Raw genomic sequence first — 17,198 nt, forward strand, 5'->3', positions numbered from 1 at the left:
AAACCCCTTCATCAATGAAGTCTACCTCTGAAAAGCAGAAGAAACATGTACCAGCCTTTTATAGTGGGGATGGAGCGCCACCCTCAGAAGAAAATAACTGTTGAGTTAAGCGTGGTTATTTTTGTTGTCATAGCTGATTGAGAAGTTCTTTAACTTCCTTGTTGGTATAAAGCACTGCAGCAGAACAGTTCACTCTGTTTTGTGATCAGAACAACATGTTCAAAACGCCATACTAAAACATGTGATTTTGTGTATTTTAAAATAATCCAATTATTTTCATTTTATTGCCCGACTCTCTTTGAACTTCACCAAATTTTGAGAATGCACACATTCACCTTAAAGGTTGCCACCTTAAAAGACGCCCAGCAGAACTCCTGTGAAGTGCTGGTGATGCTAGACCCACAATCCCCCCCAAGTTTTATATTTAAAAGTTTTATATTTAAGTTTTAAACTATAAATATTGATCGTCCAGTAATACATTAATAAGTAAAATGTGTTTTCATGGGCAGATAACTTTACAGAAACATTTAGTGCATATCTGGGCAGGTAGATATTACTAGTGATGTTTATTTGATTCAACATGTTTATTTGACGAATCAATAGCAGTTTACAAAATACTGGAGACAGCAGTATATACATACTTACAAGAAAGACAAACCTCCATGGCAACACCTGCTTTATGAAAATTCAGAATAGATTTTATCAATACAGCCATGTTCTAAAAGAGCCACTGAGAGCACGTAATCAAGCTTACAAGCCCTGATAGACACGTTGTAGTGCAGGTTCCAACGGCACGTCCTCCGGGGTGGTTCTGAGCATGCTCAGTCATTGATTCACTCCAGGTCAGTAGAGTCCAGTTCATTTTGAAACCTCTGGCACTTGACCATGAGGACTTTAATGGCCTCTGTGACCAGCACATCTGGAGGCAGGATGCCAGTCGACTCCACGGTAACTGAATGAGAGGAAGAGCTCCATGAACGATCCAAACAGTCACATGACAAAATTAATTTTGCTTTTTCATTAACTTGGATTTGTTCGGTGCTTTTTTCTGATTGTGGTCCGTCTTTAAAGCAGTTTGCACATGAATGAGGTCTAAGAACTTACAGATGAAATGGTCTCTTAGTCTTCCGAGCTTCACCGTATTCTTCAGGTCGTCATGTCGGAGGACCTCCCTGCTGCATGTATCCAAGCGACTGTTCACTACTTTGGCAACCTTTTTCCCTGAGGAGAGGAACAAAAGAAGTCAGATGACTACATTCTCACAGTTTAGGGACACACAACAGACTGAACAAGATTTGAAATCCTCTGCCGTCCTAACAACTTTCCTTTCTTGCTTTGGCACATACAGTGGAAATCCATGTAATATAAATGATGAAACTGGTGAGAATATTTTATTCACCAAGGTTATCCACATTTTTCCTACATTTTACTGAACCCTTCCATCATATACTGTATAGCTGGGCATCTGTTTAAAAGCCTCACCCAAGATAAAAGAAAACGAGGAAATGTTCTGCATGCTTGAAGAGTTCTCTCCTCAGACCTAAAGCCTTTATAGTATTTAATTGTTTCATCATGCCCTCTGAAGAGCAGGTTTCTATTTCATTTCAAATTTGTAAGGTTAGTGCTCTCTTACCATTAACATCTTGTATGTCTATAACTCCTCGTGAGAAGCAGCGTTTTAGGCGCTCCGCCTTCTCTCCCTCCACCGGCTCCAGCAGGGTGATGTCTGGGAGGAGACGGTAACTGGCTGTGGCCACTGGAGAGAACTTAGCGTGGTCCTTACCTGAACAGAGAACACACTTCAGTATAAGGCAGCAGAAATACAGACTAGAAAATGTAAAAAGTGTCTGGGCCAGGCGGCCAATGCTAAAGTGCATTCTCTCTACTGTCCACCAGGGGGCAACTACTCTGGTTGTATAGAAGTCTATGAGAAAATAACTCATACATACTGAAAAATAATAAATTATGGTCCATTTAGAGTCAAATAAACCATAAAGCAGGGTATGATTTAGGGCGGGCTTAATGTGATTGACAGGTCTCTACCACAGCGTTGTTCAGTGTTGCCGTTTTCACTTCATGAAAAGTAAACTACAACCTTTAAGTTGCCAAAAAATATATTATTCAGTACATATAATATCTGGTACTACTCTCTTACAAGTAAAAGTACTCATGATGCCAAATGGCCCATTTCAGAATAATATAAGCTAAATGATTTATAATTATTGGTGCATTAATGTATTCATCACTTGAATTATGCAGCTGGTAAAGGTGGAGCTCATTTTAACCACTTTAAATATTATTAAATAGGCTATAAACTACTTAATAATACAACGATGTTTATAAGTTGATTCACATTTTGTAGTAACATTCTTAATCTGTAAAGTAACTAACTAGTAACTAATATTGTCTGATAAACCTAGTGAAGTTAAAAGTACAATGAGTCCACATATAGTGGACTAGTCGCATAAAGTTACTTTACATGGAAATACTCAAATACAACTACCTCAAAATTGTGCTTGCATACAGTAATTGAGTAAATGTACTTGGTTACATTCCACCACTGCAGGAACAACATTGCAAAGTTCTTCATCAATTTTTTTTTTTTATCCACCACATGATAAGACACTCTTTCTGGTGACAAAATATGCTTAAATCGCAAAACAGAGAATTCAGGAAAAATTTAAATGAAAAGCACTGAAGTTGTGACAAAATTAAATTAAATTCACAGGGCCCTACACAGATATCCCAGGGGAAGAAATAACCTTTCATGCTTAAGTACTTTTTACATCTGGAAACACATATAGGCCAGAAAAATAAACTTGTTCCTTTCTGTATGTTGTACACTGAGCTGGCTAGTCGCTCATCCAGACACTCAAGAGCTCTTACCAATTCCTTTGACACAGTGCATGACGACGTCCAGCTCCTGTCCCGGTCGTAGCTGAGCTATCAGGATGTCGTCATGCACCGGTCCGATGACGGAGTCTGCAAAGACGTCAGCCTGGTTCCCAATCGGGACCCACTTGATGTCCCTGGAATAAACTGAGAGAACAGCACAGGACAGGGGAGGAGAAAAAAATTAATGTTCTTTCTGACTTAGTCATCAGTGCCTTGGAAAATGTCCTTCCCTAAACTGAGCATTTTCAATCATCACTGGTTTGTGTGCATGGCCTGGTCTCCGCTCGTTTGGGAGTCGTTACCTGCATACAAGACCAGCGAGTCCTTTTTTCATGTGGTGTCACCTGAAAACCTACCCATGTGGTTCAGATATAGCTCTCGAGGGTCAGCGGAGTCTTTGCTGGCTCTGGGGTTCCGGCTGCACTTAATCTTCAACTGCAGTTGAATTGTGTCTATCTCTGAACCTTCCTCCTCGGCAGGCTCTTCACCTGGAATAATCAAACATAACCGGGGTGTGTAACTTTCCCTCTCAAAAGAGTCAATACATATCTTGACATATGGTCTATGTACCAATTTGATCAAATTTATATTTATACTTTGCTACAATCTGATTCACCTGCGATTCGATACCATTCTGTTTAACCTATTTCATAGTATGGTCTTGGCGGGTCATATATTTCCTGTAGCATTGTAGCTCCCAACAGCTCATTGGTCATGCATGTAATTTAATGATAATAGCTTTTGATTTCAACTGTTTGCCTAATATCTGTAATGAATGTGATACTATGATTTAGGGACGTGGTGTCCCACATAGTGGAACGATTCCCCTCAAATTTGGAGTGAGATTCAGATTTTCGCATTGATGTAGCCGTATAGGTTAATCTCAGAAGAACAGTGTGTGAGATTTAGGTAATATCTAGTGGCGAGATGCCGATTGAAACCAACAACATGGCCCTCCGTTGTAGGATGGTCATGTAGTTGGTTTGGATGTTGAAGTGTGTAGAGAACTACGGTCATTTTCAGGTAGAGATAGGTATCTTTAGGATTTTATTACGACTAGGAGCTACTTTTATCAATACTCTGCTCTTCTTCATAACTAAATGATGGCTTTTAAAAACATTTATAGAATTTTAAAAAACTAATAAATTCAGAACAATATTAGGAGTTATTTATTATTTAGTTATAAATAAGTACTTCCTTCCTTCCTCCTGTCAGCAGAAGTTACAAGAAAAAACTCAAATAAACAGTAAACTACGGACAGACAGCTTCTAAAGTTTACAAAAACTAGCTTAGCATTACATGAAAGCATTAATAGGTCAAAATGATCATTTAAATATTAACATCCGCACAGCAAACTATGCTCTGTATCAGGAAACAAAGTTATATGTTAAAATGTCTGCAACAGCATCATCATGAGGAGCTTCGGGTGAACAGAAAACATGGGTTCAAAGTCAATGTTAGAACTGCCATTGTCTTATTTTTAAGTACTCATATTGGTACTTGGTATCGGAAAGTACACAAATGTAAGTACTTGTTCATGTACTTCATCAACATCCACTCCGTTGTCAAGTTGGAGCTTCAGGCCCTCAACCTTATAGAAATAAGATGATTTCCTGTATTACAGATTACACACTTAAACAGTCTTTGAGTTTTAGGTTTTTATAACTTTACTACTCTCCAATGTTGAAAGCTAAACTAAACTAGATTCAACAAGTGATAAGAAGAGATTCTGATTGGATAAGCAGATTCAATACAGGATATTGACGATTCAACCTCAAACCTCCTCATGTGGCTTTTAGGTGATCCATTGCAGCAGAGTAAAAGAGAGCACTGAGCTCCACGGTTACATGTGTGAGTGCTTCACTGTGTTGGTTTACCGGTGCTCTTGTACTCAAACAGACGAGGGTCAGCTTTGATGGGGACCAGGCCCAATCTGTGGGCCAGGACCTCATCCTGGACGATGGATGTGTTGTTATAGATGAACACCTTCTCTATAGCCATGGTCGGCACCTACAACCAAGAATGAGGCAACTTGCATGTAATAAAATCTCCCAAGACTCCCTTCTCTTAGAAACCACCACAAAATGTACAATTTACCGTATTTTCCGCACTATAAGGCGCACTTAAAAGCCTTTAATTTTCTCAAAAATCGACAGTGCGCCTTATAATCCGGAGCGCTTTATATATGGATTAATTCTGGTTGTGCTTACTGACCTGGAGGCGGTGTTGTGTGGTACACGGCGCTCTGTCAACATGTTTTAGTACGACTTTGGTAAACTACAAAGCCGCACCGCAGCAGCATCACGGCCACCGTAGTCAGGAGCGTCGCGGAGTAATACACACTGTGCTTCACCATCACATCACAGTGTGTGTGTATAAGGACCAACATGGCTCCTGTCAAGAGACACACTTACGACGCGGACTTCACACTCAAGGCTGTCAGTCACGCAGGAGAACATGGGAATAGAGCAGCTGCGAGAGAATTCAACATTAATGAATCAATGGTACGGAAGTGGAGGAAGTTTGACTGACTGACTGTTTTGTTTCGCTTAATGCGCCTTATAGTCCGGTGCGCCTTATATATGAAAAAAGATCGAAAATAGACCATTCATTGACAGTGCGCCTTATAATCCAGTGCGCCCTATAGTGCGGAAAATACGGTATTCACATTAGGACTTAAACAAAAATCCCTAAAAAAAGTTTACACCTAAAAGGACTTGTTGTGTCAACATTTTGCTAAATGGAAGTCCTACCTCTGCTAGTAAGATCCTTCTGAAGGCATTGGCGATGGCTGCATCTATCCCCACCATGTCAAACTCCATACTGCTCTCATCCAGATGCACTACGTCAATTCTGAAGTTCTGCAAACAGAGAGAAGATCTGCCTTTAATAGAAGCGGATCACATACCAGTTAAGAGTGCTCATTGGTTCAAAGCACTCAATAGTTTTAACTAAGTCTGACTGAAAATAAACTAAAAGTAGCAACTTCATAAGTTCTTTCTGGATATAAAAATTGAAATAATTATACAGTTTGACCATTCTTAGCTTCGTATAGATTTGTATGAATGCACTTTATAGATGTACATATACATTTCCCTAAAGGTTACAATACACATGTAAAGTAAAATGGATATAAAGTGCTTTCTAACCAATGACTTGTGTTGGCCCTTGAGGAGAGGAGCTGAATATTAGACTGCGTCTGTCCTCTCTTACAGATGCAAGTCTGAAGAATAAATACTTTAAGAATGTCCTCATGAAGATTAAGAACAGGTTACATGTTTGAACTTGGATGGCTAAGTTGTGGACAAACAACTTAGCTTGTCACAAACAACCATTCTCCAAAGTCAAGATGGTGAATGTACAGACAGAGGAGCAGAGAGGAGGGGGCAACTAGGGAAATCAGAGGAAGTGGAATCTTAAAAATCTACAATTGACTATTACAACAAAGGCAAATAGTTATTTAGTCATTGTTGGTTTTTTTTACTTATTTATTATACTTGTTTTGATCTTGTTTTTTTTTTTTAAACTTATGTCTCTTATTTGTTTCTTTACACTGTCCACTCTGCTGCTGTAATCCTGCAAATATCCCCGCTGTGGGACTAATAAAGGATTATTTTATCTTATTTACCACAAATTAAAAGTATGAAAAAATAAATAATAATTTACAGACCCAACACACTTCCCCTATAACCAGCAGCCACCCTCAGGTCTAAAATAACAAAGAAGTACCTTTTGAAATTTCTGCATATCCCAGGTGTCGTCATAGCCAGGGTAGTTTCCGGGGTAATCTGATGTATGAACCTAAAAGCAACAAATAATCAATGTTCACCTTCATGACACATTGATTCATTTTATGCATTAATAAAAACCTGGAATTTAATGAGTCATGTGTGTATCAGGAAGGTTTCTGCTTATGTTCAAAATATTCTGATCATTCAAAACATATCCCACCTGTCTGTTCCCTGAGAACTCATAAGGTTTTGAGAAAAAGTTATATTACGACAATAAATATCATGGAGAGAACAAAAGATGTTTTAAAAAAGCAGTAGTCACAACATATTGATAGGGACTAAACTTAGCTGAGGACCAGGGCTGATGTTCTGATGAGAAAATCAAACTGGAGTCAAATTGTGGGTTGGGTTTATTTGCTGGTTTCACAGAGGAAGATCTTTGATCATTTGGTCCTGATTACTGTGTGGACTGATGCCTTGCATGACCTATCTGACAATTCAGACAGGTCAGAGTGTTCACAGAGTATTTACTGGTGTAGTAAAGAAGTTAAGATACGTTCATGTTCACTGAGTATTTACGTTCATGTTCAGTATTTACTGGTGTAGTAAAGAAGTTAAGATACGTTCATGTTCACTGAGTATTTACTGGTGTAGTAAAGAAGTTAAGATACGTTCATGTTCACTGAGTATTTACTGGTGTAGTAAAGAAGTTAAGATACGTTCATGTTCATTAGTATTTACTGGTGTAGTAGAGACTTTAAGATACGTTCATGTTCATTAGTATTTACTGGTGTAGTAAAGAAGTTAAGATACGTTCATGTTCATTAGTATTTACTGGTGTAGTAAAGAAGTTAAGATACGTTCATGTTCATTAGTATTTACTGGTGTAGTAAAGAAGTTAAGATACGTTCATGTTCATTAGTATTTACTGGTATTGTATAGAAGTTAAGATACGTTCATGTTCATTAGTATTTACTGGTGTAGTACGTTCATGTTCATTAGTATTTACTGGTGTAGAAGTTAAGATACGTTCATGTTCATTAGTATTTACTGGTGTAGTATAGAAGTTAAGATACGTTCATGTTCATTAGTATTTACTGGTGTAGTATAGAAGTTAAGATACGTTCATGTTCATTAGTATTTACTGGTGTAGTATAGAAGTTAAGATACGTTCATGTTCATTAGTATTTACTGGTGAAGTATAGAAGTTAAGATACGTTCATGTTCATTAGTATTTTAGTATTAAGATACATGTTCATTAGTGTAGTATAGAAGTTAAGATACGTTCATGTTCATTAGTATTTACTGGTGAAGTAAAGAAGTTAAGATACGTTCATGTTCATTAGTATTTACTGGTGTAGTATAGAAGTTAAGATACGTTCATGTTCATTAGTATTTACTGGTGTAGTATAGAAGTTAAGATACGTTCATGTTCATTAGTATTTACTGGTGTAGTAAAGAAGTTAAGATACGTTCATGTTCATTAGTATTTACTGGTGTAGTATAGAAGTTAAGATACGTTCATGTTCATTAGTATTTACTGGTGTAGTATAGAAGTTAAGATACGTTCATGTTCATTACGTTACGTGTTTCGGTAGGTGACAGTGAGCGGGTCAGAGGACTCTGATGTTTTCATAAAACAATAAAATAAACGGACTTACATTCTTCACATCATATTCCCCCAGTATTACTCGATTCCGAATTTCTTCCACGCTGTTCATGGTCGCTGCCATTTTGCCAAAACTCTTAAGCTCCGCCTACATTTGAATGCGTCACATGTGGTCAGCTGTCGCACTAGCGCCACCTACCGGTATGGAGTGTAATAACCCTCAACTCATATCTCAGTCAACGTATGATCGAGAGTTTCTTCTCGTCAACCAAAGTCACGTCTTCCTTGTTGAGTTTTCCTATTTCAATAATGTGCCATAAACACATCATTTGTTGGTTCATAATTTGGTTGCAGATTCTGAGTCAGTAGAGAATTCTATAAAAACCACCGCCCGTCCTGTGTTCTTCCCACTGATTCTGCCACTCTTCATTTCTGTCTTTAGGTTACTAGAATATTAATGTGCTTCTTGTTTCAAATTCAGCAACCTTTCCCCAAACTCTGCAACTTTGTTCAGATAATGTATAGGCTACTTGCTGTAGATCCAAACACCACATGGCTGTAGATGTTTAGTTTAAATTAAGGGCATGCCAGGTTAAACAGTCTCAGCCTTCATCGCCATATGAGTGAATAGAATCTGTGTTTATGACAAAAAATAGCAGTTTTACTGTACATGCTGGGATCTGCAGTCAATATGTTAATGGATAAATATGAAATGTTTTTAAAGTATGGTTTCAAATTAAATAGTCTGCAAATCCTGGTTGATTACCGAGCTATAGCATAGTGGCAATGTTGAAATGATGTCTATTGCTCAGTGGGAACCCAATATGAACAGTCCGTAATGCTCTATTGTTTCTGCCCCTCATTTGCTTCCAACCAGACATCTCATCTCTTTTAACTCTTTCTTACATCTGTCAGTAACTCTGTGAATGTCTGCAGCATGTTGTTCTCTCATCAAACCCCAATTTAAAGTTTGTTCTGGGTTTGAACCCACTGGTTGGACCTTGTGTGATAATCCCACCTTCATCATCATGTCATTGGCCTTCTCTATGTCAAATAGATAGCTGCTACAACTTTTCTCAATTGATTTGTTATTTTCTTATTTCGTATTCTGAACAAAATGCACGGTCCATTGTATTTCCACTAAGACTAATCAGGTTTCCATCTGATTTAAGCCTTTTGGTGATTTGTTCCCAGCATAGAATTGTCAGTCAAACACTTCTCAGCGTCTTTTACAATTATGTGTATTTCCTCTGTTTGTGTTTGATTTGATCTGTATAGTTAATAACATAAGCAAATGAAAAAAAATCCATGTGTCCATACTCAGTAGGCCTACTGTATTATTTTGCTGTTGATGCTGTTGATGTGGAGATTTGGGGTCTCATTTAAAACCGTTGCGTATATGCACGAAACGGGTCTGAAAGAGGTGTAGGCTCTTGTTGTGATCTATGAAAATGAACGTGACAGGAAACTGTGTGCACCTGTATGGAACCTCTGACCCATGGGTACGACACAGATGATGAGGTGGTGAATTGAAGCCAGACTGTAGAAAGTAAAAGTGAGAGGCATCAGTACACATATAATGACGCCTCTCATACATTTCATTTCACTTCATATCACACGTTACTTTGCACTTATACATTCTCTTTATCATTAACAGTCAAACCAGAAGTGTTATTTGTGCTTGTACTAGTGAGCTATAACTATAAGCTCATTTCAATTGTAAAATATATAAATTTCCTCAAACCTCAAATCAAATTTTGCTTAATATTTCATCAATGTTGTCTGCACATTTAATGTGGATCCTACACACTGTTTTACAAATGAGACTTCAGGTGTAAAACATCTCTAACTCAAGGGCGGCACAGTCGCCTGCTGCAAACTGCTGGGTCTTGGAAGGTGACCGTCTACAAGGGAAGTAGACCACACAACCTTGAATGGTCTCCAGATATTGTATTGGGGTCAACCAAGGACCGGAAATTCCTTCTTGTTGAGCTGACAATGCTGTGGGAGGAGGGATGCCAAGAGGCCCATTGAAGGACCAGCCCTTAGTTCTTAGGATTGTAAGGACAACGGACGGCAGGCATGATGTTTCCTGTGGAGATCGTCTGCAGAGGCTTCTCAGTCAAATCAGAATGGCTGTTGCTATCGAGTGTGTACCGGGACTAAAGGAGTGGGACAGGACGGCCTCCTGACAGACATGGAGTAGTTGAGAGGAGGGAAGATGGAAACCAATGGGAGTGTATAGTGGTAAAGTGTTGAAAAGGTTGGGTATCACCTGGTGACCTACGTTTGCCTATGGTAACCAAAGACTACACCTCAGCAGGTGTATGAATCTATTTAGCTCTTGGCCGCTTTTTATTGCTCTGACTACCAGAGGATCATCTACATCATTACTTCCTCTTCCTTTACCGTGTCCTCTTACACTAGGAAGTGCTGTTCATGTTTATACTACATCACCACAGTGTATTTACTGTGTTCATACCCTGTACACTCTGTTCATGCAGCTCATTCTCACTCCTAACTTGTCAAATACAGACGCTTGGTCCACCGGCACTCGCTGCCCAACCTAAGCAGACTCTCAGACGCCTTATACTACGTCAGGCGATCTAACTGTCCACGAATGCAGCAGGATGGTTTACATTGGAGAGCGCTTAAAGCTTGTTGCGTCTCATACAGCTGCTAAAGGGGTCCTCCTCGCATCCATCTCCGATGCCCAGGGTCGGAGACAAAGCAGCGGCATTTGATGAGCTGGGAGTGAGAACCTGTCACTGACATCATTGGGAAATGCGCACCGGTCTTAATGGTCTTTAACTGTTCATGCTAATTTATGAGCCTTTGTGCAAATCTGAACAACATGGCTTCAGCTTTATTATTAAGCATCAGATTTCACAAATTGTTGCCACTTCACGTTAACTGAAGTGGAAGTTTAGTGTTTGAGAATCTTTGACCTTTGCACTCATCCACCAAGACAAAGTCACCACAGAGTTTCAGTAATTTATTGCTGGCATCAAGATTTGGACACATTAATCTTGGTCCACTCAATTTAGACAATAAGACTTTCAACTGACAAACACTCATTCACATTCTGCGTTATTTCCTGTGTGGAACCTGAAAATATGATCATCGAGGGCCTCTACACAAACGTAACAAGAAGAGAGAAAGAAAATAGAAGTGAGTCAAAGAGGCCTTCTCGTTAAATATTACCTCAGTTTCACAGACGTTCTTCATCTCTACCAGTGGACACAGCGTTTAGTTCCTCATAACGTTATATAACATAGGAATTTTAAATAACAAAGTTTAACCCAACACATTACAGAACATATTATATGTCAGCTCTACTGTAACATTGTGTTGTCCAGTGTAATGATAATGTAATTTCTCAGTTGGCCACAAGAGCAGATATCAGTTTCACAGATTTTCCACCAATTGGGTGTGTTGAAACTGCGGCGGAGCTCGACGGAGAGAGAAATGATTCTGATTGGCTGTTCGGCTGAAGCGGATCAGTGCAGAAGTAGAGAAACAGAAGTGAGGAAAGCAAACAAACAACTGCAAGAGGGCACACACAGCAGCTCTTCTAACTTTTCATCTTCATCTCATCGGATCATTCCAATACACAAAGAAGCGACCTTCTGGAATGAAGCTAAAATGGTTGTTAAACACTGCTTAGTCCCCCGTATGTGTCATAACGAGGGCTTGTATATCTCAGTCCCAGGTCCTCCCGGTTCCCTTTATGAATGACAAAGACCTGCTGGTTTGAGAGTTCTCTCCTTTCACGCAGGTGCAGAACGTCGTGCTAGATGGCCGTGTGGCTGAAGTCCTGGTGGTTCAAATGCAACCTTTTGGCCGACACAGGGGACGTGACGCGACACAATAGTCGCACTTCGTCGCCGCTTTATTCTTTCATGTCGGCTTGGTGTGTCTGGGCCTTAAGTCCAGTCTGTTTCAGATAGCTTTACACTGAACTAACACAACAGAGTTGATGACTTCACATTTCCTCTGGCTATGAATTGAACTCCACACAAGTTTAAACAAACATAAAGAAATATGAATGATGGAAGTGAGGATCACTGAAGAAAGCAAGATGAAGACGATATATCTGGAACTGACATTCAGTATACCGTAGTATGGTATATAGTAAACTAAAACATTTTTACTGATAACTTAACGTCCACATGTTTCATTAATATACGTGTTCTTTTATAGTAAAAAGTAATGGCATCATGAACAGAAAGGTCTCTCAAACAGGATTTTCCCCAGTAGGAGGAATACTGGACCATATGCTCGTGTTTCACAGTGTGTTAGACACTTAATGCACAATCACATTTCATTCTTAGTCTCTGCTTTATTCACAGATGACGCTGATGAGTTCCACAGCGGTTAATGTGTGGCTCTGTGTGGAGCTTTATTGTCTTTGCTCTATGAAGTGAACAAAGTTTGATTTACTTATTTCATAATTAATTATGTATTTTCCGTTACTGCTGTCTCGAATATTTGACTGGGCATTTATCAACTGATATTTGCTGTATAACATTAGTAACACAGTTGTGACAAGAAAGTGGAGTGGCCTCATGATATCATGGGAATTACTTCCGTAGATTATGATGTAGATTATAATGTTCGGCTAAGCTGTTTTAGCCGAACATTATAATCTTTACAAGAGTAGCATTTATTGCAGGACTGTTTGATCAGATTGCTGTACACAGCACAGGTATCCTTTTAGTAGTTTATTGTGAAGGCACACCTGAATGGAGTGGTGCTCTGAAAACATTGGCAGTGCACAGCTGCAGGACTCATGATTCCAATAGTTGAAAAGTTGAACCATTAGCCAACAAATGATGAAATATAACGCTGCTGTTAGTTCATTGTTTGTTTCCTTCTCAGTGCCATTTCTTTTTCCCTTTTTAAATACCACAAATCTTTAATCGTCATTTCCTAACAAGCCTTTCCATTGGTTCTTGTATGCAGATTATTCTATCTTCAATGGGCTGAACGCCGTACATGTTCTGTCCCCTTAGTCGACAGCTGTAGTGCTGCGAGTGCAGCAGGCTGGGGTTGGGATGGAGCTCATCATCCTGCTCCTCTTCCTCTGAGAGCCGGCGTTCCTGACCTGCTGGGAGGCGTCGGTGTCCTGACGAGACAGCTTGGCCGCATGGCTCGCTGTTTCCATGATCTGCAGCTCCAGGTGTTTCTGGATGGCCAAGCCCAGCTCCTCCGGGTCCACAGAGGCCCCGTACACCTCCCACGTCATCCCTTCTGCATCCCATTTCACCTCCTTCACTGGAGACTTGGGAGCACCTCCCGGCTTCTTCAGAGTCCGTCCGCACGAAGTCTCACTCCTGCCCTCCTTGACCAAGCAGATCTGGGGGAACACATGAGATGTGAGAATCTGTCCTGTCTGCACCCCGACATCCCTCAGCTCTTTGTGGGCCGTCATAGTCCCCGTGTCCCGAGTTATGGTTCTGGCGCGGCTAATGGGACTGATGCAGCACTCTTCACCACCAAAGTGTCTTTGGGACTGTGGCCCACCTCCTGGAGGCAGCAAGCCGATCCAAGAGCAGTTGAGGTTGCAGCACCGCAGCAGGTGTTTGGCGTCCAGGCCCGTTTCGCTGACGGAGGAGATAAGGCGAGGTAAGGTGAGGTGGCTCATCTCTGAGGGAGGTGCCACCTCACGCTGGATGTCACAGTCTGGCTCCAGGCCTGCCGGGCGTGGAAGCAGCTGGGAGGGGGCTGGGATGGGCTGGGGGTGGCAGTAGGCAGCGAAAGTGTCCTCAAAATGAACATGATGGTTATAAGAGCCATAGCAGAGTGCCATGTCACATTTAGGTGGTAGAGGACTCTTCTTTTCTACACCCTGCACTCTGGCTGCTGGCTTGGGGGACGAGACACAGACGCACCTGCTCTGAGGCTGCTGTGCTCCACCTTCTCCACCGATGGCCCCTCTGCAAACGGTGGTGGTGATGTTGCACTGCTGCAGCTGCATGGGCTGCTTGCAGGCTAACATGGAGTGACTCTCGGCCTCTTGGAAACTTTTATCTCCACCACGGTAAGCAGGTGCACAAGTCCCTCTGGCTGGAGCCTGGGAGGACACTCCCTGTTGAACCAGAGGAGAAGTGTCCGAGTGGCTTCCGTGAACAGGGAGGGAGGCCAGCTTCATGCTCTGCGCTGTCCGACCAGCCCCAGGGTTGTCATTGATTGAATTCACTACTGTCTCATGGCGATGTGAGAGTGTATGCGTCTCAGCCAGACCATGTTGCTGGGTTGAAGCCTTGGGCGGCGCAAGCCTTTTAGATTGGCTTCGTTCTTGGTTGCAAGGCCCTTCGCCAACCCTCAGACTGCTGCAGCCGGTTTCTCTGGTCGGAGAAGTAGCTGAATGTGCGTTACAGATCTCCCTGATGGCCTCCTGGGAGGTGTTACCTGGTCCTCCTGCCAGTCTGGAGAGTGTTATTGTCTGTGTAGAGCTCTTGGAGGCGTCATGGGGAGATGGATCAGAGAGGGTAGAGTCCAAGGAAGCAGCTCCCGCTGGCTCCAGCTGCTCTGACACAGGATGCCCGGCTTCTGCCATGGAAAACCTTTAAAACAAGAAATAAAAGTAGTGAGGTTGGATGTCTCACACTTAGAACACAGAAAATCCAGTAGTCCTTGCACTTTATAATTTGCCAATTCTGAGTCATGAGTGTAAGAATAACAATTGCTCACTGTATTACCTTTAACAATTTAATAATAAAAAACAATAATAAATAAAAAACATCATGGAATACTTGTTTTTAATATGATTTTAATAAGTATAATAATTGTTATTTTATAGACAGACATTTTTAATTTGTTTGTATTTGTTAACAAATCTGCAATTCTTTTTTTATGTCACATGGGCTTCTGAGGTTATTTTAAGTGTCTGCTGTACACTTGAGACAGCATCCTCCAAGTGTGCAATAACGTACATAATTCAATAGCATCATGAATATCTTCACTCTTTATACTCAGTTCTTCCAATTAAGATTAGAAATTAACCCTGTAAAAATGGACTTCCTGTTTTTATCGGAACTTTATTGACAAATTCTGTTTCATGTCATGGCTAGAGTAGCTGTGGGGAAGCAGCACATGTGCTTGTATGATGGTGTGTTTGTGTGTTTACATGCTGAGGACTGTCATATGCACTCAAACCACAGCTGTCTCCTCCAAACCACATTAATGTTACACAGGATAAGGCAACCTTCCAACCTGTAACTGTTAACAGTTCATACGTTTGGCTGAATTTTGTTAGAATAATGAGGATGCATTGTGCAAAATCTGTGAATACAAGACTAAATGTGCAGGTGGTTCAACAAGAGGCTCAGATCTCTAAGATAAAACACAAAAGGCAGCTAAAGCTTAAGTGGAACAACTAACCCATAGGAGAAAAACTGACTGTAAAGAATGCTAACAAATACAGCATTTTATCACAGTTTATCTGCAGCACTGTGTATATGTGTAACAGAGGTGGATAGGGCATTGGAGGAGATGACTCAAGAGACTGTTTTTCAGCATTTATTTGCTCCCGCAGAAGACAATATATAGCCTCTTTATTATCCTCTGGTCCCTCTGTCTGCATTTCTGCAGGAATCAATAAAAAATAAAGCTGCAAAAAATAACTCAAAGAGATCAAGTTCAGACATACTCAACAGAATTGTTAATTATAATAAGTAACTACAGGAAAATCTTCAACCATAGAGATTGCAACACAAAAGCTTTATCAATCTCTGAACCCATTGTCTATCTGTCTGGTGACTGATAAGCCTCTGAGGTCAAGGAGCTATATTTCTGGAGTTCTGCTGCAGCAGATATCCGGAACAAGACTTCCTCTTCCGTGTACTGCTCATTGGTAACAATCCGATTATGTCTTGAGATGTGAGGATGGAGGAGGAGTTGAGAGGCAGCATGTACGGCTGGATTTTTTACCCAAGTCAACACTTTACAGCTCATTCTAAGATACTACAAGCAACCACAGACTCATTCAGCTGAAAGTCACAAGTTAACACATTCACTCCGTCATAATCCTCTCATAAGTCTTTAGAATTCTAGTCCATTGTTGAAATCGTTTCTGACAACCAAACACACAACAACCAGACATTTTGATGCTGGCAACAGTTTCAAACCAGTGTGTAAAGCCTCTGACTCATCTGGATGGTCGGGGCAAAAAGTCACCTCTGTTGTCACCATGGTCACGTACATTTCAGATGACGTCGGCTGCAAAAGAGTCTATTGAATCCTCCTGAAAATCTAAACCAGACTGAACCATTCCATTTCCCCACACTGTCTGCTTAGTTATTGGAACACCCTGGCTGACGAGGTGACAACCATACATACATTTGTAATTATAGCTTTGTCTTTTGTGTCTTTTTGTATAACTTTGTCTAATGTTTTTACTCTGTATTGTTTCTTTATCCTGATTACTTTGTTTTCACCTGCCAAGGAACTAATGGTGTGAGTTAGCCTAAAGCTAAAATCTTGTACTGTGCATCCACGGTGACATTTATGTTTTAAACTGTAGGCTGGTCACTTAAAAAAAAAAAAAAAAAAAAAAAGATACAGAAATGTTGTTCTTCTAATCTCACTGTGAGGGATTCATGTTGAATTATATTTTTAAAATAGTTGCGGTGAGATTCTGATGGCTGACATTACATTATGAGAATGTGTTGTGTGGTAAAGTGAGGTCATGAAGCAAGTGACTGGACCCAGACATCAACAGGTCAGTGCTCTCAGGTCAGTGTCTGAAGGTGTGGTAAATCCCTGCATGAAGCACCCCAGTGACTTGAATCTGAATTTCTTAACTTGATCTCAAAGAATTGAAAATTTTGTAAATGTTTTTTTTTCAGAAGCCAGATTTGCTAAATTGAGCTTCAAAACCTGATCAACAATTTTCAAATTTTGAATGAGATTTACCAGATTCTGGCACACAGCACACCTGTGTGGGACATTTCCTGGAC

General features: G+C 40.5%; 1 protein-coding gene across 1 annotated transcript; it reads right to left on the reverse strand.

Annotated features, from left to right (window-relative positions):
- Positions 1–569: 569 nt before the first annotated feature.
- Positions 570–8,371, reverse strand: polr1c (RNA polymerase I and III subunit C). Its single transcript, XM_054600331.1, has 9 exons — positions 8,288–8,371; positions 6,625–6,696; positions 5,649–5,756; positions 4,773–4,905; positions 3,252–3,383; positions 2,887–3,039; positions 1,634–1,783; positions 1,105–1,221; positions 570–952 (listed from the first exon to the last, which is right to left on the reverse strand). Exons 1-9 carry the CDS (start codon positions 8,357–8,359, stop codon positions 834–836), a joined length of 1,056 nt encoding a protein of 351 aa, XP_054456306.1. The 5' UTR covers positions 8,360–8,371; the 3' UTR covers positions 570–833.
- Positions 8,372–17,198: the final 8,827 nt, after the last annotated feature.

The sequence above is a fragment of the Anoplopoma fimbria genome, chromosome 6, assembly GCF_027596085.1.
Source record: "Anoplopoma fimbria isolate UVic2021 breed Golden Eagle Sablefish chromosome 6, Afim_UVic_2022, whole genome shotgun sequence".
Taxonomy (NCBI): domain Eukaryota; kingdom Metazoa; phylum Chordata; class Actinopteri; order Perciformes; family Anoplopomatidae; genus Anoplopoma; species Anoplopoma fimbria.

Bases quoted from the DNA above. Each gene is read 5' to 3' on its own strand.
- polr1c (XM_054600331.1), bottom strand. From the start codon at position 8,359: ATGGCAGCGACCATGAACAGCGTGGAAGAAATTCGGAATCGAGTAATA. The intron at 3,040-3,251 runs GTAGGTTTTCAG...CTGTTCTCTCAG, and splicing joins GCTATATCTGAACCACATGG to TTTATTCCAGGGACATCAAG. The intron at 953-1,104 runs GTAAGTTCTTAG...CCTCTCATTCAG, and splicing joins ACTAAGAGACCATTTCATCT to TTACCGTGGAGTCGACTGGC.